The 26072-nt window shown below is 44.2% G+C and overlaps 1 protein-coding gene and 1 long non-coding RNA gene across 3 annotated transcripts in view; one reads left to right on the plus strand and one right to left on the minus strand.

The window, feature by feature from the left end:
* The window catches only part of Sh3rf2 (SH3 domain containing ring finger 2), a 101128-nt gene extending 94667 nt beyond the window's left edge, over positions 1–6461 (plus strand). For both annotated transcript variants that reach the window (XM_039096853.2, NM_001034187.2), the window contains 2 exons: positions 2680–3038; positions 6115–6461. In XM_039096853.2, the coding sequence (XP_038952781.1) occupies positions 2680–3038; positions 6115–6390 (635 nt within the window). In that variant the 3' untranslated portion in view covers positions 6391–6461. The remainder of the gene's footprint in view (positions 1–2679; positions 3039–6114) is intronic.
* Positions 1–11273, minus strand: part of LOC120098119 (uncharacterized) — a 28075-nt gene extending 16802 nt beyond the window's left edge. Inside the window, exon 1 of the long non-coding RNA XR_005496114.2 lies at positions 10563–11273. This is a non-coding gene — a long non-coding RNA (uncharacterized LOC120098119). The remainder of the gene's footprint in view (positions 1–10562) is intronic.
* Between the last annotated feature and the right edge of the window lie 14799 nt (positions 11274–26072).

Raw genomic sequence — 26072 nt, forward strand, 5'->3', positions numbered from 1 at the left:
AATATGGTAAATGGGATGATACCAAGCTGAGGGCTGGTTTGTAATTGAATTATAGCCAAGTTATATTGATTTTTATTAAAAACCAGCCAAAGGCTGATATACTGCTCAGTGCTTCTCTGTGTTCTAGAGAAACCCTTGCATGGGCAGGGGCTGGGGGTCAAAGATGAAATGCTAGGGACGGTACTAAAATCCTGTTTTCTACTACACTATTTGTGTAATGTGTGCAGAGGGGTTCTTCTTGAAAAGGTTATACAAAAGCAAGACTCACACCCTGAACCCACCAAGCCCAAAGTTTTCAAGATTAATAGAGGTACCCAGTGGTTACACTGTCTGCACTGCCCTGTGACTTCCTTTCTCCTCTATAACATCCACACTGAAGGCATGGTGGTCACACAGAGCTGTCAGCAACACCGTGCTGTCATTAGTATCTCACTATACTAAACTGCACGACATTTCCTCTGGAGATAAAAAATCTTGAAACCTCATTGTACAAGACATCAAAGATTCCTCCCTGTCACAATCCAAGTGTGGAACATCCCTCCATCAAACAGGCCCTGCAGTCTCTCCTACAAACTTGACAAATGACTAAATGTGAGATGCAGCCTTGCAAACATAAGAGTGGCATGAGGGACAGTGTGCCACACAGAAATAATTATATGTAATATATATGACATTATATATGGCATTATGTTTATATATGTTATATATTATCCATAATATATGTATACATCAAAAACAAAAGAAAACACTGTCTTCACCTACCCATGTCCCAGTCCTTGCATCTCACAACCTGCGTAGCCTCTTAAATGGACCCTCCTGCCTCAGCCTTCAGCCCCTTCTTTCCTGCTGCTCCTGCCCCCTAGAATTCACCATAACAGTCTTGTATAAGTTACCACTCTCTTTATTCTCCTCACTTATAAAATGGAAATAATAAAACTCACCTTATCACCATCCCTATGCTAGCTAGCAAGAGCATTGTACCCCCCTTAGATTTAACTAACAGACAAATTTAACAAATAACAATACCATGTCTACCACATAACAAGTGCTTGAGAACATGGCGCATATATATACATATATATATATGTATATAAACATTAATTATTAGTAAATAAATCAGTTCATTACTAGTATAATGACACATGCCCATCTACATGAATGGGCTTGTTTAGGATTGAGGTGTTCCCTCAGCCAAGATCACTTAGTAATGCAGAGAATGGCATTAAGTATACTTTTAACAGCTCACATTTTAAAAATACACTCCTTCTGTGTTGCTGTATAAGTCTTGATTGACCTGGACCTTTGACTGCTTTTGTTATATGCTTACAGAGTAAGAGAGCATTGAATCTTTTGAAAATTGGAAACTGACCAGATAAACAGGCAAGAAGCCAAATTTCCCTCATATCCACCAAAGCTAAGGACACATTGGCCTGGTGTTGTTTTGCCTTCCCTAGTTCCACAAGCTTTCCTTTCTCCCTTTTTCCAAGGTGACACAGGTCAGGCTGTCAGTCTTCCCAAAGGCCCATGCCATTCAAGGAGCTGTCAGTGAAAAGAGTGAATGTCTAAATGCAAAGGTCAAACTCTGCAAGTGGCAACATGCTTGCAGCAAGCTACTGAGACAACCTGGGTTCATTGTCCAAGTTTACTTCCTGTGGTTGTAACCACACAGAGAGTGTGGACTTGGCTGGGCCCTCTAAGCTAGACACAAATGGCTTTGATTTACACCTCTGCAAGAGGTGTTAAGAAAGGCCATCACGGATAATATGTGGTTCTCTAAATGCTTAGAGACCCTTTGAGAGATGTCCCACAATGCTTCGCAAAAGTAACTCCCAATCTTTTCCCCAAAGACGAGGAGCCTCCCACTCCCATGGTCACCTCTATGATTTATGTCTAAGGGATGGCACTTCCTCCTTAGAGCGTCTCAGGGAGGACTTGGAGGAAGGACTATCTCAGTGAGGCACAGACCCACACCGTCAGACTTAGTGTTGCTAGGGCAGGCACACCGTGCTGTCCTTCATATAATAATGATGGCCAGTAAACATAAGTGACTTCAGGTGCTGCCTGGAAGTTTGTGTATCTTGTAAGACGCAATTCACACACTGCTGTGATTCCGAGCCGTCACCAAGCAGGAAATAAACATGGACACTGAGCACAGGTGGCTTTCTCAGCTGCTGTCCTAAGCCACAAGCTTATCGTGTCTATTAGCAATTTCTTCAGCAAGCAGACTGTAATCTTTTTCTTGTTTAGCTTTCCTTCTCTGTTGTCTGCGCACTTTGTGTTTCTCTGTCTTTCTTCCTCTCTGGCCTGTCTGCCTCTATGTCTGCTTCTCACTGTGAAACTGTGTCTATTTCTCTAGCCATCTTAAAAGGCTAGAGGAAAAGAAAAGAAGAGGGGAGGGGAGGGAAGGGGACTGGAGAGAAGAGGAGAGGGGAATGTAAATTGAAGCAATATACTTTCAGACACCTCACACAGCATTCAGTTAGACTGTTACACTTTACGAGCATCCCAAATAATACCAAATAAAGGATAGGTCACCTTTGAAAGCCCCCATGAGAGATTAAGTACAGTCACATTGGAAAATCATTTATCTATCTATTGTGGAAAACCCAACACCTTGCAACCTAAATGCAAAATGATATCATCCACCCTATTGCTGATACCTGCTCTGTCATCCCCCAGATGGATCCCTGCAGAGACCAGTTCAATCAGGGATCCCCACTTTCATGGTGGGCTCCCTCAGGTGCAGTCCTGCCATGGTGATCCGGCCTCAGAAGTTCCAGTTTTATCAGCCACAGGGGATGACCCCTTCCCCAACACCCATAATGGTGGAGATAGGGTCTAAATCTATTTCCACTGGGGAGCCTGCCCTGACCTGCATCAACAGAGGTGGCAAGACCAGGACCCACTCCGCAGGCAATTCCATCATCATGGAAGGCAAAGAAACACCCATCAAGAGTGAGCCTCCACCCAAGCCGCCTGCGTCTGCACCACCCTCCATCCTCGTGAAACCAGAAAATTCAAAAAATGGTATTGAAAAGGTAGGAATGGAGTGACACTGGGAATGAGTGACACTAGAAATGAGTGACACTGGGAATGACTGACACTGGAATGACTGACACTGGGAGTGAGTATTACTGGAAATGACTGACACTGGGGATGACTGACACTGGGGATGACTGACACTGGGGATGACTGACATTAGGAATGACTGACACTGGGAGTGAGTATTACTGGAAATGACTGACACTGGGAATGACTGACACTCTGAATGACTGACACTGGGGATGACTGACACTGGGAATGACTGACACTGGGGATGACTGACACTGGGAATGACTGACACTGGAATGACTGACACTGGGAGTGAGTATTACTGGAAATGACTGACACTGGGAATGACTGACACTGGGAATGACTGACACTGGGGATGACTGACACTGGGAATGACTGACACTGGGAATGACTGACACTGGGAATGACTGACACTGGGAATGACTGACACTGGGAGTGAGTATTACTGGAAATGACTGACACTGGGAATGACTGACACTGGGAGTGAGTATTACTGGAAATGATTGACACTGGAATGACTGACACTGGAATGACCTGACACTGGGAATGACTGACACTGGGGATGACTGACACTGGGGATGACTGACACTGGGGATGACTGACACTGGGAATATGTGACACTGGGAGTGAGTGAGAATGTCTGACACTGGGAATGACTGACACTGGGCATGAGTGACATTGGGAGTGAGCGACTGAGAATGAGTGACACTGGGCATGAATGGCATTAGTTATGAATGACTGGGAATGCGTGACACTTGGTATGAAGTGACATTGAAAGCCTGACCCTTTAGCCTCCCCGCTTTGCACATCACAAGACTGCCATGTTGGTGGACATTGGCAACCACACTGGCAGCCTCCAACAAAATCCTCACAGCCAACACACTTCCATCCTGCTAACACCAAGCATGCCTTCTCCTTGCTAGCCATGTGCCTCCATCCCTTTATACACGCTTCTTTTGAGAGCCAGAGACAGCCTGAAGAAACCATGGCTCAATTTAAATTGCCACTCTGGTTAGGTGGCTCTGGCCAAAATGCTTCACTGTTCTGTGCCTTTGTTTATCCATTGTTTACTTGTTTACCTAGTCCACAGAAATTATAATATAGGAACTAGAGCGATGACTCAGCAGTTAAGAGTACTTCCTGTTCTTACAAAGGACCTGGATTTGGTCCCTAGAGCCCTCATGATGACTCATGATCACCCATGATTCCAATTCCAAGAGGTTTGATACCCTCTTCTGACCTCTGTAGGCACACACATGGTGCACATACAGATGTGCAAACAGAGCACACCTATATACATAAAATAAAAATAAATCAAACCATGTTGAGTAAATAATAATAATGGCCACATGTAGGCTAGGAGATGAGAGTGAATGGTGTAAGATGTGTGGCATGTTGGCACAGGCTTTGCACATGCTTTTTCATCAGATGGCAGGAACAACTAAACACAGGAGAATTTGGGTGATATCAAAGTCACATCGAATGATTATTGTAACAGCTGACTTGACCTCTGTGGTATCCATCATCAGATATGTTAACATCTAGTCTGGACAATTTGCCCCTAGAAGGCTTGGATCCTCATAAGGTCCAGCAAGAGAGGTAATGAAATGGAGAAGGTGACGTTAAAGGAGTAGTGTGATGTTCAGCACACGCCTTCAGCTTACTGAGCATCACCACACCCATCAATCATCCCCCACACTAGCACCCTCATCACCATCCCACCAATACTCATTCCCTACAAACTGGACAGGATGACGTTCCTCCTATTCGTTAAGTGTTAAAGACACCGTGCACAGTACGCCATGGGTTCCATCTCATCAAAACCTGACAACAACCCTCTGAGGTAGATAGTCTTTTCATCCTCATTCAGATGAGGGAACAGAGGCTTGGGGAGTTAAACAAAGTTGCCCAAAGCCACACAGCTGACATCTGTATCCTATAAGAAAGCCCAGGCTTCCTGCTAAGCTCAGAAGGAAAGGCATTTGGAAAAGGTCACGGTGACTGACAGAGGGGATGGGAGAATGTCTTCCAGTTTCTGGTTCATGTGATCTAAAGGATTCCATGCCCAGATGTCCAGTACCCCATTTATCAGACACAGCCCCCAATCTCTGAAGTCATTTAGCAAGTCACAAGGTCCCACAGGAATCAGTGAGAAACAGGAAGTATGGGAAACTTGAAAACAAAAGCGATAGAATTCAATGGAACCAAGGGGCAATTCCCAGGCAGTACCACAGAAAGTGCTGGAATAGCGACTGGCTAAAACACCTGCAATTGCTGAGCAGGATACATAACCACCTCGGAGGCACCAGAGGAAGCAAAGTGAGGTAGAGCCTGAAGCAAGTTAGACACACAGTCTAATAAGAAGGGAGCAATTCTTCAGCCCAGTCTGGTGCTGCCAGAATTGGTATAGGCCCAGTTCCAGCTCTTAGATTCTTTGTATATTTGCTTTTGGTTTTTATTTTGGTTTGGAGACAGATTTTTCACTGTATCGTTCAAGCTGGCCTCAAACGGACAGCCTCCAAATGCTTACACTACCACCTCAGCTAGCTCTGATTCTTCCACCTTTTAAAGAGACACAGTAAATCCTGGTCTGCATATTCCTCTTACGGTCTTGCTGCATGGGGGAGTCAGTCAACATTCGGAAGGCTACACGGCAGCAGCAGGTGTTCAGAAACTAAGTCTGTGATGAGCATTTCTTGGGCAATTGTGGAGACCTCAGAGTGGGGTCATTAGTAGAATTCATGAGGAAGAGCCAGGCCTTGAAATAGACCTTAAGGAAAAACAGAGGTGAGAGGGAAAAGTGAACATGTGTTTCCAGTTGGGCAGTCTGAGTTTGTTCACTCTCAGATCAACAGCACCTGACGGGGGACATTACATCATTGCATAGTAGTAGACATAAGTACTTGCTGAATGAATTCCACGTCAATGAGGTGTTTTGAATGGAGACAACTGTAGCGGGACCACACAAATCCTATCATCAAAGGGTTGGGGACAGAGCACACATCTTACCCATGGTCCCTTGCTCTTCTTTCTATTTTACAGCAAGTCAAAACCGTGAGATTTCAGAATTACAGCCCTCCGCCCACCAAACACTCTGCCTCCGGTCCCACCTCTGGAAAGCATGAACAGCCAGCCACCTTGAAGGGGTCCCAACCTGAAGCAGTCTCCTCAGAAGGAGAGATGACCATTCTATTTGCCCACCGAAGTGGCTGCCACTCCGGGCAACAGACAGACCTTCGGAGAAAGTCAGCCTTTAGCAAGACCACACCCCCAGTGTCCACTGCTTCAGTCTCACAGACCTTATTTCCCAGCAAATGATTCTTCAAGTGGCTTTTCTTAGTCACAAAAGGGGTAAATTGCATATAAATACAGTCTGCCTCCACCACAAATGTCCTATGGTTCTTTGAAGGTTGAGTCTCCCTTTTTAACTTGCAGGAAGGGCTGGCCTTCTCCTTTCACCTCAGCCCTGGCTGTCCTGGAACTTTCACTGCAGACCAGGCTGGCCTTGAACTCAGAGATCTGCCTGCCTCTCCCTCCCTAGTGCTGGGATTAAAAGCATGCAGCATCACCAACCAGCATGTTTCTAAACTTAATGGTTTAATACAGTCAAGCCCATTGCTTAAAGCCAAAGAATGAGGCGAGTGTCAATACCTGCGCCTCCAGGACTCAGGATTTGGCCTCTCTTCCTATGCCCTCAATCTAAAACATCTTTGTAGCCTAAAAGACAGCCAGAGTGTGACAGTGGTGAAATTGTTCTCAGGACCTCTTTGGCCTCATCACCATCCCCCTTTCTTCTCATCACACTAGAACATTCTCTGCCATCTGCTGAGGCCATATCTTCTTCACTCCACAGAATCACAACTGCAGCCACAAAGGGGGAATTTGGTATGTGATGGACATTTTCAACATTATGAAATCCAGTGAAACTGAAGAAAGTGACTTTCTGAGTTTGCTGCCCCAAGACCAGAGAGTCTAATGCTGACTACCAAATGCCCAAAGATTATCATGCATTAAGCATCTTGGCCTGACCCTTTCCATATATTTCTACATGGTAGATAAGATAGGATGTGTGTGGTATTGTACACTTCATCCTTCCTCTCAAAGCCTGCTTGAAGGGACCTTGAACAGGCAGTGGATTCAAATCTCTATTCTGCCTGTATCCCAGCATTTTTTGTTCTTTCTGGTTCTTAGTCATGTGGGGCAGGGAACTAGTTTTCCTTATAGGACAATGGGAGAGGGCAGAAAGGAGTGCTTCATGGAGAGTGCTACTAAAAGAAGTGTACTGAGAAGGCTGGGGGTGGGGGAGGGAGATAGGAACAGAGGAAGAATCATGCATGAAACAAATAGATGAAAAGAAGCTGGAAAGAGGAAAGAGTGGAGTTCTCAGGGAAGAATATAAACAGGTCTGGTGGAAGCAATGTTTACACTGACAGAAGGTGGGAAAAGGACCAGAGTCTGCAGTGGAGAAAGGGTCAAAACTAGATGACTCCATACAGATGGGATGGAAGGAGCAGGTCCAGCCAGGGAGCCTGGTGAACAGGGTGAGGAATCGGTGGTGGGAGGCAGTTCTGAGAGCCAGGGCCACGATCTAGGACAGCCCATTAGTTCTCATTAAATGTAATTGTTGTGACTTAGCATTCATCGCATGTCCATCAATGTGGACACGTTGATGCATAAATGTGGTTTGCTACTAAAGTTGGGTGCCACTTAAAAGAAAGACAGGTCTAATTGGATGTTTCCTACAGACCGTTCTTGCAGGTCTCTGGATTGTGAACATACATCTTTTACCCACCCACACACTTGGCAAACTGAATTATCTGTAGGCTTTTCCAGACATTAGTAGAATAAAATGAAACCATAATCCTGCCAAGAAATATGCCATTTGTGCCAGAATTTTGGAACTGGTGGAGTCAATAGTAGCATGCACTTCTGAGAGATGTGTAGGTCATGAAATCAGCACACTCAACTCTGCCTCCTTGAACTCAGGACAGCCATGGAGATGGAGAAGTGGGATACTCAAAAGGACAGAAAGACACTATGATTTGTCCAAGTATGAGAATCTATGCCTCACCTTTGCCCCAGAAAACCATTCTCATTAAGTAGAGCAGACATACACCATCATAATGAGCCAACTAAATGCTTAGCCCACTCTTCATCTGCAGCAGGTCCAGATTTTTTTTTAATGTTTGTGGCTATCAAACAGGTTGTTTAGAAGACCTCAAAGGGGTAGCTCCATGGCACCAAACCTTTCATCCATTCCCAGAACCAAATGCTTCCCAGAGCATCCTTTATCTTGTAGAGCTTTGGGAGGGCTTGAACAGGATGGGCTGATATTTCTAAGTAAACGTTGATTTCACGAGAACCTTCCATTCCTTTATTCCACCAACTTGTGTCTGACGTTTACCTCTGTGCTAGCTAGACACAGCAATGAGGGCTGTGCACTTCCTGTAAAATTTTGTAGGGCAACTATAACTGTTCCTGTTACAGAGCCAAGGAAATGGAAGCTTGAAAACTGGCCACAAACTGGCTGAGGCAAGCATACCTGATAATGTAGCCTGCTTGGGAACTGCAGTGTAGAAAGTCAGATGCCCTCCCTTGACTACGGGAGTAGTGCAATTCTGGCTCCAAATGCAGAGCAGGCCCTGCTGGGCAATTCAGGCCTTCGTTTATCTCTGTGGGAAGGCTATCTCACTCAAAGGCAGCCATTCTCAAACCTCACTAAACTATTGTGAGGATTGCCTGAGATGATAAAACAACTCGATGCTTAATGAATACCTACAAATGCTAGAGTTGGGTGGGGGTTTTTGTTTTGTTTTGTTTTGTCTTGCTGGATAATCCCACTACTTGGGGAGGCAGAGGCAGGAGGATCTCTATATGAGTTCAAAACTAACCTGGCCTATATAGCAAGTTCCAGGCCAACCAAGGCCACATAGTGACACCCTATCTCAAAACAAAGCAAACCAGAAAGGAACTTTAAAATCTCAGGTGAGAATTTTTAAACTGAAAGTCTGTCCGACACTGTGGAGTTAAAAGGAAATCCATACAGCCTGGTCTTTGAGGTCAGAACACAGACTGAGTCCTGAAAGAAAAGCAAGAGTCAGAAAGAACGAGCAATGGAGAAAACAAGCTTCCAAGTAGACAGAAAGCTTTGGCAGTTGGCCTTAAATGTAGCAATCAAGATAACTTCCACTGACAAATCCTCTCCTTAGTAGAACATTCCAGGGATGCAACATTCCCAAGTCTCAAGTAAAAAGTGCTCTCCTGTTACATACACAAACCTCCCGGGTAACTCACAGGCCCTGGAAGGTGCCTCGTTGCTTCAGGCTCAGACCCTAGCACCAAAGGGGTTAATGGTAGGATTTCTTTGGAGGAAAAGGGAGGACAGCTAAGAGATGGCAGTGAGCCCCAACCAACCGAGTACCACGCTGAGAAAAGGAACTAAGCATAAAGATCTTCCATCTGCGCTCATCTTCCTTTCTTACATGGGTTCATCCGCATCCCCATCCTTCACCCATCTCCAAGAGTGTCTCTTGGAGCAGAAGAATTTGAAGCAGTGTCGACTTGGTAAGTCAAGAAACAGCCCAAGGACTCTGAGTCTCGACATCTCTTGAAAAGTCAGTATGACCATTCACACCAGGTGCTTTGGCAGCCTAGAGTAACTGGGTGGGAATCAAGGCAGCTTCAATAAAATAGCCAGGAATCTGTCAGCTAGTCAATCCCACAGACCCACTCCTCCATGCACATGATCCATGCTTGCTTTAGGCACAGTTCCCCCTTGGACTCCATCTCGCAAGTCATAAACCCCTCCAAAGTTTGAGCTAAATTACTAAAGATTAGTCGCCCTGGAATTCTCAAATCTAGTATACTGGTCTTAATCTGGAACCTTGGGAGTCATATTTGGCGATCTTTAGATCAAGACCAGGCACTCTTAAGTCTTTAACAAGCTCCTTCAAGTGGCTCAGAAGCACATAAAGCAAGAGGATTTCATCTCCCTCTATCAGAGGCACAGCAGAAATGGCATCCAGCAGGAGCATGGCCACACTTGTTCTTACACTATTAAAATAGCTCTGTACTAATAAGTGAGTTACAGCCTCACCCCACACCCAGATTTTACCCCAGATCCTCTCCTCCACTCCATCACCCAGCAGCTAGCTAAATACATGGAAATCTCCACCAAAAAGCCCTTCTTTCTTCTGATTGGCTAGTGCCTATGTCTGATTACTGAAAGTCTAACTGTTGCCCTATGATACAGAACACGGCCAATGAGGTCACTCACAAGCAGAGAACACTGCCAGAAAGCCCTGGATTCTTCCCAACCATATCCTGGCTCAGCAAAAGAGCTGACTGAGTGAAGACGACCTCTGCCCTTGAGCCTGCCTCCTCCGGCTAACACTTCCTCCCATAGACATAAACAATGCTTGGGTGCTTGCCAGCTCCTGTTCACACATGGTATTGGCAGGTGTAGAAATCATTTGTCTCAAAGAACTCACCAGGCGTCTACTGGTATTCAAGCCTGACGGTCACAGGCCTGCCACACACCTCTGGACTCCATTCCTGGGAAGTGAGGAACTGGGACAAGAATAGCAAATATGCCCTCACAGCTCCCCCGCCAAGACCCCACAGATGCTTCCCTTGTTTATGCCTTGGAAGGAAGGACTCCAGTCTTCCCTTTTGTTGGGAGAAGAGAATATTCACAGATGCAGCAGCGTCTGGCATGACTACGAAGGACAGCTCTTCAGGGGTGTTTAGGAGGAAGCCCTAGACCAGTCCAAGCCAAAGATTCTTGCTGCAGGTTGGTGTCACTGGGAATAAATCACGCAAGGACATTTTGCTTAAAATAGAGCAATCGTAAATGATCAAGCTGTCTGCCGGAGTTATGTCCTAGACCAGAGCAGAAACAAAATGTTCCCAGGAGGCCCTCAGTCCACTGATCTACACTCTGACAAATAGAAAACAGCAGAGGTGGGATTCAGGGTATCCCTTCAAATCAAACGCCAGGCAAGTCGGAGCTGGAAACAGTGTGGCATACAGCAAGAGTAGCCATCAGTCACCTTGGAGCAGGCTTTAGGAGAAGTGATAGGGACACACTAGTTAACTAGAGGCAAAAATACAGGTGGCCCTCACGGTGTGGGATTCCTTGATGTTTCTAGATTGGGAGCTTCTTTTGTTACTTCCCCTTTTAATTATTAAATGTTACATATATAAAATATACTTAAGCAGTGTTATGATTATATATGATCATAAAACGACTATATGTAGCACACAGCTTCTTAAATAATTGCCAATGCTATTGAGATCCCACGTGCCTCTCCCTACTCTATCCCACCTAACAGTCCTGAAATTTCATGCTTCTCTTCGCCTAGTAATGTTCCTGCACGTGGGCTCTATAGAGTTCTCAGCTCTCCCTGTAGACATGCTCAGTAAACAGTCAAGTGAACGCCACAGCACCATGCTGTAAACATCCCGAGGATTTGCAACCCCATCTGGCTCCCACCTGGGATTCCAGGGCTTTAATTTGCTGCTGGGAACAGATGAACTGACGCGTCTAGTTTTGACATGAAGCTGGACATGGCGGTTTTTCAAGGACTCTTCCAAGAACAGCTGTTTATTGCTTCTAAGTTGAGGCTGTGCCCAGACTGTTTGAGGATGGGATTTTTTTTGACACCTCCTTCCCAAGCCTTTGCCTAGCACCTCTCAATGACCAACTATGAAAACCAAAGGGGCTTGCTGGAATCGGATACTAAAAGTGTCTTGGTGGTGGTGCTGCTGAGATGATGCAGATGACGACACAGACAATGCTGCTGAGTTCCATGATGACAGTGACAAGGACTGGTGCCCATCAGAACCCTGTGAAGCATGCAGAGAACATCTATTTTGGTCCCAAACTGCAGATCAGAACACTGAGACTCAGAATGATGTGGTTCCTTGTGGAAGGCCACAAAATCAGTTGGATGTGGAATAGAAATTAAAAAAGCAAAAAACCAAGCAAACAAAAGTAGCACCTAATGAGAGAATTTGATGATGTCATCGCTTAGTTCCTATGACGTGCCAAGGGCTTTATGTGTTTCGTGCATTCCCTTTAAACCTAGCCTACCTGGTGAGAGCTGTCTATTTGATATACACTATTATAGGATGAGGAATTAAGGATCAGAGCTCAAGTGACTTATTCAAGGCCACAAGAACCGTAATCCACAACTCTAAATCTTAAGTCACAGCCTCCCTTTTCTTCGATGGCAGCTATAAACATACTTCTAATATGGTTGAGGTTGGAAAGGAGAGTCCAAGGGTCTGTAGTGCTGAGATCACAAGGATGGAGTTAGAGGGTACATCTCAGCAAGCCAAGCCTTCCCGGGGGGGGGGGGGGTGCGGGGATCGTGTCCAAGAGGCAGGAATGAGGTGTGGCACTGGTGGAATAACAGTGAGCATTAAGCTGCCTTCTCTAAGAAGTCTGAGCTGAAAGGAATTAACTGGGAGGGTTTTACCAAAAGTAATCCTGAAAACAGCTCCACCCTCCGTCAGAGCAGCCAACCACAGCAGAGTGCACGAAGCAGTACGGACATCAAAGCACAATGGTCATTTTGCATTCCCCAAATCATCCTCTCCCTGACAGTATTCTGCTTTTGCCTGTCCTTGTGCTAAATGGCATAAAGCAAGTTCCCAGAACAAGAGGGATATGATTTCCAAAGAAATCCTCTTCTCATCTCAGGGAACAAGATGGTTCACGGAGGTGGCATCTTGCAGTGGTTCCGAGCTGGTGTTTATACAAAGTTCAAAGGCAGCTCCCACAGATGCAAGCTGATTATGCAAACAGGGTCACTGCTGACGGACAAGAACTGCAGTCTGCTAAGGACAGAGAGGATGTCAGCCAGGACTCTCGGGGAGAAAGCAGCGGCATTTACAGAGGCCTCTTTTTGCAGACTGTGCAGTTTGTGTGGACACCTTGGAACCAATGCTAGCTTAATGGACGGACTTAATGGAAGCCACTGTGACGTCAGGGTTTTGACTACCATAGATCACTCTGGTGTTGCATGCCAGAGGCATCCTAAGGGCCTTCCCATGAAAATAGAGACTCCTAGACCACATGAGGGGATTGTCAAAGCTATTTATTGGCATTCATGAGACCTACACAAATAAGTGCAAAGGAAGCCTAAGGAGACAGCTATAAAATGCAAGTGTAGAGTGCTGTCCTTGAATGGCCTGGCAGGATTAAGTATGGTAATGGGTCTAATGTCATTAGCACTGTGCCCAGCACACAGAAAGCACCCTGCAATGCTGTCATTATTACCCATAAGCACTTTCTCATCTAATCCTCAGAACCATCCCATGAGTTAAGTACCACACTCCCTCTTCACACATCAAACCACTGAAGGGGATAAACCATTCGTTCATCTGAGGTCACAGTTAGGGAACAGCAGGCGACCTTGTTTTACCTCTCAGATAAGCCGGTAAATGAGATTCTTTGTAACAAATAGGACAGTTAACCTCAAATGAGTTTTACACCATCGCCCTCACCAGTCTTTTCCAGTTATCTCTGCCCCGTCACCACCTCATCTGATGGAGCATTAATGTTTAGGGCAGCTGTCCGTAGCCCCCAGTACAGCCAGTAGTCTCACTGGCGTTATCTGCCCTGGGTACTTGCAGTTTTATAGGATTGACAAGACTTATGAAATGTCCATTCTGATTTGCAAATAGGTCTGACAGGACAAGCTTCCAGCTGGCTGATGGTTTTAATAGCAACTCCTCCTCTTTGGTGCCAAGTAACAGAAATCATATGTCTCTGGCATGCTGCATAGCTCAGAAAACACATGCGCTCATTAGATAACTGTGCGGGGGATACCATCCTAGCCTATGGAATCTGGCTGGAAGTTGTTAGCTTCCCATTCCCACTTGGAGCCAGGACACCTGCTTCCTAGGTAAACGCCAATGTCGCTTTTCATTCACCCATACTAACTGCCCATCTCCCCTGTGCCAGGAATTGTTGTACAGGGTTAGGACACCGCGGTGAACAAGCTTTTCACATCCATGAAGGGAGCACACAGGGAACACACACAGCCGTTAACAGGACAGAGGTCAAGAAGGAAGCAGAGAGGTGGGACAGAGGATGGCTGGGAGGTGTGAGCTGCGGCGTTGCCAGGGATGTCTCCAAGAAAGTGACATCTTAATTGAAATGTGGAGGCTTGGAAGGAAGCAGCCGTGCAGCATGAGAAGAGAACAAGTGTAGCTCACGGTGCCAGGAGGCTCCCGGGCTGGGTCCCACTCACCAGCCTCTACTCAGCAAGCGCCTTTGCGCACACAAGGGTGATCTCTACTTTTCTTTTCTTTTCTTTCTTTTCTCTTTTTTCTTCCTTCCTTCCTTTCTTTCTTTCTTTTTTACATTTATTTATTTATTATGTATACATCATACAGCTTTCTGCTTGCATGTATGCAACTACAGGCCAGAAGTAGTTTACAGACCTGATTATAGGTGGTTGTGAGCCACCATGTGGTGCTGGGAACTGAACTCAGGACCTCTGGAAGAGCAGACAGTGCTCTTAACCTCTGAGCCATCTCTCCAGCCCCTCTTTCTTTCTTTCTATCCTTCTTATTTTTTTTTTTGAGACAGGTTCTCTCTATGTAGCCCAGGATGTTCTAGAACTCTCTGTATAGACCAGGTTGGCCTTGAGCTCACAGATATATCTGCCTGAGTCTCCCTGCTGAGTGCTGGGATCAAAGGCATGTGCCACCACTGCCTGACTTCAGTAATTACATCTTGAAAGGACAGTGGGACCAAAGAGGCCTTTGTAGGCAATGACTCTAGAGCCAGTCTTGAGTTACCATGGCAACACAAAAGTTGCTTCCCCTTTCTTCTCCCCCACCTCCACGCAACTCTAGTCTCCATCTCTAAAAACAAAGGGTGGGCCTCAGGCACCAGAATTTCAGATCTTCAGGGTCTTAGGTGCTCATTTCCCAAAGAAGCCTACTCTCCAAGCTCTCCTTAAAGCAATGGCTGCACAACTTTGTTTGGGGTTCAAAAACTGTGAGATGGTGATTTAGAATTGGGTGGACAGGCTTGAAATGTCATCTCTTTCATCAAGATGAATTACTGGTGTTCCACACCTACCAGTGCACTCAGAAAATACCAGTGATGAGTCTTTGCCCTCCCTTGCTTTTCTTCTGTCCTCTCCTCCTCCCACTTCTCTTCCTCCTCCTCCTCTTCCCCCGGGTTCTCTGGCATGGCACATAAGAGCCCCGGCTGTAGAGCTAGAAAACCTGGATTGTAAGTGTGACTTGCTGTGTGAGTCCAGGCAGTCACTTTACCTCTCTGACAATTCATCGATGTAACAGGATTAATAAGACAGGATACATATACACATACACATACACATACACAAGAGAGAGATACCTAGCTGTTATTATCTCTGTTCTAGAAATTAAAATGTGTGATTTTAAGAACTCCAGGAAGCGAACACAGGGTATTTTCTTTTTAATGGAGAAAGGGTCTCTGGTTATACATATAACAAGGAGCCACCATGCAGTGGTCTGTTCCCATGTATCAGATTTGACATCCTTTAATCAAGGAGTGACGTCATGATGAGTAGCCTTCAAGGAGTCTCTTATGACATATAATAAAACCTTTGAGCCAATAATTCCAGAACCCCTGCTTTGGGCCATTGTTCTGTGTGCTTTACTAGTATTGGCTCTTTAAAATTCTCCCCCACAGCTAAGTGCTATGACAATCTCCGTGTTACCAATAGTGAATCTTAGGATTACAGACATTAATACCCACAGGGTCACAGGCCAGTGACTGATGAAGTTTAGGGGGGAATAAACAGCAGCCTGAATCCAGTGTATGACAGCTGTTTCCCACCTCATCTCAATGAGCCTGAGCACCGAGGAAGAAGACCACTACCTGCCTAGTTCTGAGGGCCCTGGCCTGTAGCACTAGCAAGGGCAGCTTCCTTCCTGAGTTTAGCCTAGGAACATGCACATCGCCTAAATTAATGGGATTTTCAGGTACCTATTAAAATGTCAATTGCTCTCAGCTTTGGAATTCTTTCTACATCACTTAGTACAACCTGGAATGTCAAGTTAGTGTGGCAGTGGCCTTCCGTTGACAGCCCCTCCTTTTGGCTTCCCAGGCCTCGCATGAACCCTCATGAACCCCCAGAAGCACTACATCACAATCAATGCAAACAAACCAACACGGTTCTCATGGGATGCACACACAGTGATCTCGAGTAACCTTGCCTTCCCTCTCAGAGGGACACTCTTCCCTCAGATGACTGATGTGCAGACTGTTCTGGCCTGAGGCAGGATGTACCTTAGAGTCAGGATGTACCTGAGACTGACAAGTTCTTCTATAAGAGCTAAACTTTGCCTGGTGTGGTGGCACAACTCCTTTAGTCCCAGCACTCAGAGGCAGACAGATCTTTGTGAGTTTAAGTCTACAGAGAGTTGCAGGACAGCCAGGGATACACAGAGAAATCCTGTGTCAAAAACAAACAAATGAAGGAGGTTATATGAAGGGACAGGGAAAGGGAAAGTAACAACTGCCTCTGTTGAGTAGTGAAGACAACTCCTATGTGATTCAATGACACAGTGGCACAGAATTCAGCTGGGGACGCTCACACCTGCTTCTTCTGCTAAATGTGAAGAAGCCACCTGGCATGTCTGTTGCTCTGACCACCATTGTGCTGAGTAGAGATGCTTGCTGATGAGCAAGGGCTCCACTGAGCATGCTCAGTGAGAACTCCAAGCAGCTTGGGTCTGAACCAGATGGAGGTTTGGAACTTGGGCTACCTTAGTCCCTCCAGTCTCTGGAGCCATGGATTATAGTTCTCCAGAGAGAAGGGATTTGGGTAAGAATTCCAGATGTAAATGTGATAAGACGCGGGGTTGGGGATTTAGCTCAGTGGTAGAGCGCTTACCTAGGAAGCGCAAGGCCCTGGGTTTGGTCCCCAGCTCCGAAAAAAAAAAAGAACCAAAAAAAAAAATGTGATAAGACCACCCACAAACTTGGCTTTCAACATCTGTCCTTGCTACGTCTTCCAAAATTAAGCCAAACTAGCCTGTCGAGCCAAACTAGCCCGTTACATTAACATGAGTTAATGTTTCCTGATTTAAAGTCAAGCTTTAGGTAAAAGTAGGCAGGGACCTGGAAAACTACTTACTTCTGCTCTGCTGTGTTTTCATGGCATCTCGTGGACAAACCAAGGCTAGGTGTATGAGAAGGCAAGTCTTAGAAGTCACCAGACTGCAGGTCTGTCCCTTCCTCTCGTCGTGATGAGTTTAGACTTTGCCTGCCCTACCAGGTTTGATGGGTTTGTTGCATGCCCTAGTACAGTTCTAGGTACCAGCTGATTCACGCCAATCCACGCCACTTACCCTCTCTGCATAAGAGAACAGCAGAGGGCATGGTGGCGTTTTTCCTAAGGAAAAGTCTGAAAAAGACTGGGCAGCAAGGGAAGAGCTAAGCATAGCCCCGTTGGTTACAGAAGATGGCTAAGATGCAGGTCGGGTTTAGTATTCAAAATGAACCGCTTACGGCCTCGGGGAAATGCTAGGAGCTCATGAATTTTAACTTATTTCCAAAATAATTTCAGGCTTATATAAATGTTTTCTAAAAATGTACAAAATATTTCCGTGCACCCTGCCAGTAGGTTCCTAAACATTAACATTTTACTCTGCTGGTTTTGATTCTGTTTCTTTTTTCTTCCTGAAGCATTGGAGAGGTGGTTGGAGAACAAATGGTAAGTTGTGGTTGAACCTTTCAGAGGTCATTTCCCAGAGTCAAGGGTATGCTCATATACAACCTCAACAGGAAGTGAGGCACAGGCTTCACGTGGTACTATTAACTAGTCTGCAGATCTTACTCAGCTGGCTCACTACGTTTCTTTTTCCAATTGTCCCATTTTTCTTTATAGAATCTTCTTTACAAAGCTCTTGTCTGCGATCCCTTCCAGATTCACGTATGGAGGGCGACTGTCATAGCTCCACAGTCTCTTTCAATCTGTTACAGCTCGAGATTGTCGTGGTATTTTGAAAAATGCCCTCCATTTTATAGGACATCTCTCATTTGGGATTTTTCTTTTATGTCCTTGACATTAGACACAATTGTCACTTTGGACGACAACGAACTAATCCAATGGATCAAATGGGATCTCTATATCTGTACTGATTTAAGGAAAAAAGTGCTTTGCTATAAAATACATGCGCTAAGTGAAGAGAAATGGGTAGAGTTGAGACACCACTTCTTGGCAGCCACTGTAGTAATAGCTGGTTCAGACAGGAACCATCAATGGATGTTAGCTCTAGTTGGGTTACAACTAGAAGAAGCAGGGAACATCTCCTCCCAAGATGTTTATCAATCATAGAGGGAAGGATGGCAATTTTATAGTTCAGGGATCAAAAGGTTCATCAGTATCACCACCACTGAGGAAACTCAAGCCTAAGCCCCTTCTGATGACACCGACAGACATAGACTTTCTTCTGCAGGAAGAAAGCACCATCTCCTGCCCAGAGTGCTTGCCAGTCCTTCCAGGTTTCGTCCCTGCCCTAATAGATTCTGCAATCTATTTTGACCTTCACAGATGCCTTGGCGATCAGCTCCGGAAAGGCTAGGGATGCTTAGGAAACTGAAGGAAGCAAATGACCTTCCAGACAGAAGAAACCCCTGGAAGGTGGGTGGGCCATGAGAGTCTCTGAACATCGGAGATGGCACCGGAAAGCAAGAGTCCAGCCTCCAAGACAGGGGACATCTGTCTTTAGCCCCTGTTGGGTGGTGACCAGGAGGGAGAAAAGCAAGTGGGTCACTATGGGTTGCACATCCCATTCCTCCTGTTTTACTAGCTCTATTGTCAAAGGGATACTCGACCTTGTCTGTTGTCAATGCTTGGTACCTCACCAACAAATGAAAAATTCTCATCCTATGCCTTCCAACCTTGTGTCTGCCTGTCTCTGCAGCTCGTGACTGAGGGTAATGCAGGGACTGGCATACTTGTCTCTCAGGTTTGATCCAGAGAGGGTGCCACTCATACATGGTGTCACCCCACCCATGACTCCCTACCCTGAAGCCAGCATCTTTCCTCCATATTTTTCCACTCCATCTTTTCCTGCGATACCTCCTGACTCAGAGGGTATCTGTTAGGAAAGTGCTTTGTTAATTTTTTCTACTTAAAACCTCTTTGCTTGAGAAATGTTTATGCAACTCCAGATAGATAGGTAAATAGAAGTATGAAGCAGACACTGGTAATAAATCATTAAGAAATGTGTTTTAAAACAGTTAGTATACATATAATTTTACTCTTTGTTAAAAGCTAAAGCAAACTTGCATACTACTCAGATGGATGTGTGTCTTGCTACATAAAGAATTGAATTTTACCAGGCATGGTGGCTCATGTCTGTAATTCCAGAACCTGGGAAGTGAAAGGACTTGGAGCATCAGGAATTCATGGTCGTGCTTAGCTATAATGAGTTCAAGGCCAGTCTGGGATACCTGAGACCCTGTCGTCAAAACAACACAAAACAAAAAAAGTAATTAATTTTGGATTAAAATTTGATAGTGGATGACAAAGTACCTTCGGTGTTTTCTGAGTTGATCCATATCTTGATTTTATGATCATCACATATTTTGTGTTGTTTTGTGCAAAAATACACAGTACACAGTGGCAGAACTATGTTTGCATCACTTCATAAACTGTTAGAAATGCTGTCCTAATCCCAAACCAAAATTAATTTAATGATTTTTATGAAGCTATCAGCAACCCACAGAGCAATTTATGTTTTATTAAATTATTTTATTTATTTACATTCCAAAACTTGCCCTTTTCCTGGTCCCCCTCCCTGAGTTCTTCACTCCATCCCCCCGACCTCTGAGAAGGTGCTCCCCCACCTGCCCACTTACCTTCACCTCACCCCCACCAGTATCCCTCATCCCTGGGGCATTAAGTTTCCACAGAACTAAGCACATCATCTCCCTCTGAGGACAGACAAGGCAGTCCTCTGCTAAACTCTTTGGTTTTTGGCTTCATCTGTAGAAGCTCTGAGGGATTGTGTTAGTTGACACTGTTGTTCTTCCTATTTGTTTGCCATCCCCTTCAACTCCTTCACTTCTTCCTCTATCTCTTCCATAGGGGTCCCCAACCTCAGTCCAATGGCTGTCTGTAAGTATTTGCTTTTGTCTCAGTCAGTTGCTGCTAGAGCCTCTCAGAGGACAGCCATGCCAGGCTCCTGTCTGCACAAACAATATGGCCTCAGTAATAGTGTCAGGATTTGGTGTGTGCACATGGGATGGATCCCAACTTAGTTCAGTCACTGGGTGGCCTTTCTTTCAGTTTCTGATCCATTTTTGTCCCTGCATTTCTTTTAAACAAGAACGATTCTGGGTCAGAAATTTTGACTGTGGGTTGATAACCCCATCCCTCCACTTGAGGCCCTTTCTATTTACTGGAGGTGGACTCTTCAAGTTCCCTCTCCCCACTGTTGGGAATTTTAGCTAAGGTCACCCCTTCTGAGCCCTGAGAGTCTCTTACCTCCCAGGTCTCTGGTACTTTCTGGAGGGTTCCCCCACCTCCCACACCCAGAGGCTGCATATTTACATTCATTCTCCTGGCCCTCTGGGCTTCTCTTTTGTCTGCTACTCCATCTCCCCTCCCCTCACCCCTCTCCTGCTCCTCACCCATCCAGATTCCTCATTCCCTCTACCTCCCATGATTATTTTCTTCCCCCTTCTAAGTAGGATTGAAACATCCACACTTGGGCCTTCCTGCTTGTTAAAATTCTTATGGTCTGTTGGGTATATCATGGGTATTCTGTATTTTTTGGCTAATATCCACTAATCAGTGAGTGCATACCATGCTTGTCATTTTGGGTCTGGGTTACCGCACTCAGGATGATATTTTCCAGTTCCATCCATTTGCCTGCAAAGTTCATTATGTCCTCATTTTTAATAGCTGAATAGTATTCCATTGTGTAAATGAACCACATTTTCTGTGTCTATTCTTCAGTTGAGGGACATCTGGGTTTCCAGTTTCTGGGTATTTTTAGTAAGCCTGCTATGAACATAGTGGAACATGTGCCCTTGTGGTATAGTGGAGCATCTTTTGGGTATATTCCCTGGAGTGGTACAGCTGAGTCTTCAAGTAGAGCTATTTCCAGTTTTCTGAGGAACTGCCAGATTGATTTCCAGAGTGGTTGTACCAGTTTGCAATCCTACCAGCAATAGAGGAGTGTTCCTCTTTCTCCACATCCTTGCCAGCATCTGCTGTCACCTGAGTTTTCTTCTTAGCCATTCTGACTGGTATGAGATAGAATCTCAGGGTTGTTTTGATTTGCATCTCCTGATGACTAAGGATGTTGAACATTTCTTTAGGTGCTTATTGGCTATTCTATATGCCTCAGTTGAGAACTCTTTATTTAGCTCTATACCCCATATTTAATAGAGTTATTTGATTTTCTGGAGTCTAACTTCTTAAATTTTTGTACATTTTGGATATTAGCCCTCTATCAGATGTAGGATTGGTAAAGATCTTTTCCCAATCTGTTTGTTGCTGTTTTGCCCTAACAACAGTGTCCCTTGCCTTACAGAAGCTTTGCAGTTTCATGAGGTCCCATTTGTCAACTGCCAATCTCAGAACCTAAGCCATTGATGTTCTGTTCAGGAAATTTTCTCCTGAATTTTCTCAATGTGTTTGGGGCTATTTCCACTTTAACTTCTATTAGATTCAGTGTATCTGGTTTTACAAGAGGTCCTTGATCGACTTGGACTTAAGATTTGTACAAGGAGATAAATATGGATCAATTTGCATTCTTCTACATGCAGGTAGACCAACACCATTTGTTGAAGATGTTTTCTTTTTTCCCTTGTATGGTTTTGGCTTTGTTGTCAAAGATCAAGTGACCATAGGTGTATGGGTTTATTTCTGGGTCTTCTATTCTACTCTTGATCTTGATCGACCTGTCTGTCTTTATACCAATATCATCCAGTTTTTATCACTATTGCCTCCCAACTAAAAAAGCCCAGGGTCAGATGGTTTTAATGTAGAATTCTACAGACCTTCAAAGAAGAGCTAATATCAAAATTCAAACTACTCCACAAAATAGAAACAGAAGAAGCACTAATTCATTCTATGATGCCACAGTTACTCTGATATCTAAACCACACAAAGACTTAACAAAGAAAGAGAACTTCAGACTAATTTAGCTTATGAATATTGATACAAAAATAGTAAAATTCTTGCAAATGGAATGTAAAAACACATCAAAACCATCATCAATAATTCTCCACAATGAAATAGGCTTCATACTAGGGATGAATATGGGAAAATCCATCAACGTAATCCACTATATAAACAAACTCAAAGGAAGAAAATCACATGATCATCTCATTAGATGCTGAAAAAGCCTTTGACAAAATCCAACATTTCATGTTAAAAGTCTTGGAGAGATCAGAAATTCAAAGCCCATACCTCAGCATAATAAAAGTAATATACAGCAAACAACAACCAATATCAAAATAAATGGAGAGAAACTTGAAGCAATCCAACTAAAATCAGGGACAAGACAAGGCTGCCCACTCTCTCTGTATCTGTTCAATATACTGCTTGAAGTTAGAACCAGAGCAGTGAGACAACAAAAGGAGATCAAGGGGATACAGCTTAGAAAGGAAGAGGTTAGGGTATCACTATTTATGAATAATAAGAGAGTATACATAAGCAACTCCACATCTCTGGAGCATTTGCAGCTGATAAACAACTCCAGCAAAGTGACTGGATATAGAATTAACTCAATCAAATCAGTAGCCTTCCTTTATACAAATGATAAATGGGATGAGAAAGGAAATAGAGAAACAGCACCCTTCACAATAGTCACAAATAATTTAAAATATCTTGGTGTATCTGTAACCAAACCAGTGAAGGATCTGTATGACAAGAACTTCAAGTATCTGAAGAAAGAAATTGGAGAAGATCTCAGAAGATGGAAAGATCTCCCATGCACATGGATTGGTAGGATTAGCATAGTAAAAATGACCATCCTACCAAAAGCAATCTATAGATTCCATGCAATCCCCATCAAAATTCCAACACAATTCTTCATGGCATGGAAAGAGCAATTCTCAATTTCATATGGAGAAACAAAAAGCCCAGGATAGCAAAAACAATTCTCAATAATAAAAGAATTTCTGGAGGAATCAACAACCCTGGCCTCAAGCTGTACTATACAGCAATTTTAAAATGAAACATTCCAACAGAAAACAACCCAAAAATGTGCAGCTTTGATGTTTGCATACAGAGGGGGGATAAGAAAAGATCAAGTCTTTGCTTTCCATATTCAAGGAGAGCAGGAAACCTTCCATGTGAATTGAAAATGCTGAAATTCACTAATATTCTCTAAGCAAAGATGTCCATGCAGCATTACATGGCATGTCTGTGTACTCAGCGCACAGCCGCACGCTCAGAACTGAAGCTCCACTGAGGTCACACCATGAATGCGTCATGGGCATGGAAACCATTTGTATTTGTTGCATTTTATAACCTCTGACATTCAGTTACATAAGCCTACACGGGTTGGCAGCCAACAGCTTAAGAAGCTAGGTGTTACAACATAATGGTCAAGGAAATAAAGAACTGTGTCCAAGAACCTCCTATAGAAAACCCCATAATTGCACAAGACAGATCCCACGGAGTATTGTGTCTCGAGAGAGGCTATTTAAGTAGAAGCAACTGTGTGTTTATAAAGCTACCATAAAGGCAAGCCATTGGGAGAGAGTCTATTCATGCATGAGCACGCATGTGCACGTTTGTGCAAAACTATAAAATACAATTTCCACATTAATTGTATGAGGTCTTTTTGAACCATACATTTCTATTCCCTGCCTTTTAAAACATTGCTAAGGATGATGGCTTTAAAAGGACACAGTACCCTGCCTATCAGAGATGACTATTGAGTACATTCATTATTTATAAGTCGGGGGATTCTAATTTGACACTGAAGCATCCTGCTCAGTCTTCCATCTGGTCCTGATTCTGAACAAGAGTGAGCACCAGCCAAAGTGCGATTAGGGGAAGGGGTTGCCTTTCACAGAAAGTTTCCTTCAACATGACACTAGCCCCTGCAGCATGTGCAAGCCACATGCGTCTCAGTGAGTGAGCTCACCAGGGTACCATCAACAGAACTCCACATTTGGGAGATATTTTAATTTTATAAATGGTGTATGGAAAAGTTGAGGTCAAACAAGTGGTCCACATAAAAATTAAGAGATAATATAAGTTAGTTCCCAAGAGTCAGTGATCATATTTCTACAGGGCCTTGTCTTTCTGGCTCTATTGTCCACATCTCCTGCTTTGCCAGAAACAAAGATGACTGCCAACTCTCGACCATGTGAGCAACAGAAATTTTCTCCACATTTTTACATGTGCCGTTGTTTTGTTTTGTTTTGTTTTGTTGTCTCTAGAAACTTTCTATGGCTCGAATGAAGGGTTTCATGGGGATCTAGCTAATCTTTTGAACCTGGTTATCCAGTAAACCAAAGCAAATAACACACAAGATGGAAAATCCTTTCTTCCTTACCCAATCTAGTAGCTTAGAAAAATCTCCCTGCTTTCTAAAGTGTTCATATCTGGACTCAGTTCCATTACACAAATTACAAGTAGTCATGGTCAAAAGGTGGTGGAGGCAACAGCAAAGGGGAATGTTTGAATATTGTAATAAAGTCAACCATGATTTAGCTTATTATAGATTTCTAACTATGAAAGTCTGAATGCCATCTAAAACCATTGCTTCTTATTTCTGCATTTGGTCAGGCAGAGTGGTATCACTTAGGTGGAAATGAACCTATAGAATAGAATATTTTGAGTTAATACGTTTGTAAATAATGTTCATAACAGGGTGTTATGCAAAAGTCATTATGGAATATGAAATAAATTCTAGCTGTATAAAATATGTGAACAGATAAAAATGATTGCATGGAAAAATGGACACTCAAGGACATTCAAATTTTTCATATCTTTGTTCCAAAAAAATTAGAGTATTCCCAGAATGTAACTGATGTCCTTAGCTTGCTCTATAAAGAGAAGGGTGTCAAGGAGCTTTCTGCTGGCTTGTGTCCTGGGTTCACGATGCATGACATTCTGTACAGGTTACTTTGGAATGTCTCTGTGTTGGTATCACAGACCCACAGGGAGCCATTGAGCTTCACTCCAGAGTCTGCATCCTGGTAAACCAAAAGGGATTTCTCTAATATGATAAGCCCACCGCTGGATAATTTTCAGATTTGTACCACAAATTTCACAGTCTCCACAGATTACAGAGTTGGGAAGTTCTTGTCTTGTATTCTCTGGACACCTGACAGATGGGAAAAAGCCAACAGTAGGACCAGCCAATCTACACACTGTTCCCTAAGGCCATACCAGAGTCTCTGTTCTGTCCAGCTCACATAGCTGGTGGGCGCCTGCGGCTACTGATGTCTTATGTCAGCTTTATCTATCACATGAATGTCTGGCACTGGATAATGGTGCTCTTGGGAGCACACATTTTTGCCAAGTTCCTTTTCTTGGCCTTGACATGTCCTTTTGGAGAAAATCGTAACTTGTGGCCAGAAGCCATCTCCCTTCAGTCATGACTCTGTACTATGTGTGAAGAACTGTCCTATAAATTCTGCTTTGTGTGCTATGAGCCTATGGTAGACATGTTTTCAGAGCTCAGAGTTTGACTTGCCTAGACCTGTCTGACCAATCACTGTTTGCTCTTTACTGATTGGAAGCAGCATATGGAAAGGGAGTCCCTCAGGAAAGGCCCACTCACACACACCCTTTATATCAGCAGAGAGGCAGACTAGGCCAGAGTCTTGTACATGGGCCTCCATCTTTGCTTCCCTCAGACAGGGTCCATTGTGTGAAAGGGCAGAATTACCTCCAGGCTTCCTCACCAAGACTAAGTATTGTTGCCAATTTGAGCCTGTGACTCCTAATATGTGTTTTAACACAAGACAATAAAACCAGATTTATCTTCATTTAACCATCTTA

This window comes from Rattus norvegicus, chromosome 18 (assembly GCF_036323735.1).
Source record: "Rattus norvegicus strain BN/NHsdMcwi chromosome 18, GRCr8, whole genome shotgun sequence".
In the NCBI taxonomy this organism is placed as follows: Eukaryota; Metazoa; Chordata; class Mammalia; order Rodentia; family Muridae; genus Rattus; species Rattus norvegicus.